Raw genomic sequence first — 1,468 nt, forward strand, 5'->3', positions numbered from 1 at the left:
AACTGAGGAATACCGAATGGCTGAGAAGCACCTGAAAAAATGTTCAACATCCTTAATCATCAGGGAAATGCAAATCAAAACAACCTTGAGATTCCATCTCACACAAGTCAGAATGGCTAAGATCAAAAATTCATGTTACCACAGATGCTGGTGAAGAACTTTCATTTTTAGTAGTTACACTAGAAGAGTTTACAGCTTGACTCTCTTTGTTAACTATCCTGAGACCACAAGGTGGCAATGTTTTATAGTGATCCTGAGCAAAATTCTCAAATGAAAGAGAAGGAAGAGTGGTGGGCAGGAAGAAGAGGGAGGAGTCGAGTAAGGGCTGGAGGAAAGGCTTGGTGCTGTTTAGATGGTGAAGCGTCACTTTTCTGATTGTTAGCAAAGCTGCTTTTCATGTTTCCTATAGGAGATATGAAAACTTATGAATATGACTATATGAGTTTAGGGTTGAGAATCTGAATCCTCAGCGAAGAGGGAAGAGGAGAGAATGAAGTCCTTGAGTGTTTCACTAGTGGTCCTGTGGCTTCAGCTATACTGTAAGTTTGGGAATTTCTTCTGGATTCAAGTGTGATGTGTAAAGTTGTCTACTCTAGGCTAATGGTAGAAAGACAGATAGTTTCAATCTCCAGTTAGGGGCATGAGGGCCATGAAAAAGCCATTCTGGAGTGTTATGCATCTCTTCTTGATTGTCTGACCTTTGTTTTTCTCCACAGGGGTGAACAGTCAGCAGGAGGTGCAGCAGAGCCCAGAGTACCTCATTGTTCCCCAGGGAGGCATGACCTCTCTCAACTGTACTTTCAGTGATCCTAGTTCTCAGTATTTCTGGTGGTACAGACAGCATTCTGGGGAAGGCCCCAAGGCACTGATGTCCATCTTCTCCAATGGTGACAAGAAAGAAGGGAGATTCACAGCTTACCTTAGTAGAGCCAGCCTGCATACTTCCCTGCACATCAGAGACTCCCAGCCCAGTGACTCTGCTCTCTACTTCTGTGCAGTGAGCACACAGTGCTCCCCAGGCACCTGCAGCCTGTATGTAAACCTACTGTGCCCCCAAAAGCCTGAGTAGAGCACATGCTACCCAGTGGAGACTTTATTTTTCTGTTCTGTATGCAATGGGAATTAGGAATAAGAGAAGAGAGGGCTTCATTGATTGGGAAAGTTTATTAACATTTTGAAAATAATCCTGAAGGGAAATGTACACTTTGGTTTGGTTGAAATATTTTTCACTTTTCTCTTCTCACATGCTGATGGTGGTATAATAGTGTACACATTCTTTATTTTTTATTTTTTATTTTTTATAAGATATTTTCTTTATTTACATTTCAAATGCTATCCTGAAAGTTCCCTATACCCTACCCACGCCCCTGCTCCCCTACCCACCCACTCCCACTTCTTGGCCTTGGCATTCCCCTGTGCTGGGTCATATAAAGTTTGTAAGACCAAGGGGCCTCTCTTCCCAATGATG

General features: G+C 42.9%; 1 gene segment (V, D, J or C); it reads left to right on the forward strand.

Annotated features, from left to right (window-relative positions):
• Nucleotides 1-490: 490 nt before the first annotated feature.
• The window catches only part of LOC110325070, a 7,505-nt gene continuing 6,527 nt past the window's right edge, over nt 491-1,468 (forward strand). The window contains 2 exon segments of the V gene segment in view: nt 491-539; nt 717-997. Of these exon segments, the coding sequence occupies nt 491-539; nt 717-997 (330 nt within the window).

Source organism: Mus pahari, chromosome 8, assembly GCF_900095145.1.
Source record: "Mus pahari chromosome 8, PAHARI_EIJ_v1.1, whole genome shotgun sequence".
NCBI lineage: Eukaryota > Metazoa > Chordata > Mammalia > Rodentia > Muridae > Mus > Mus pahari.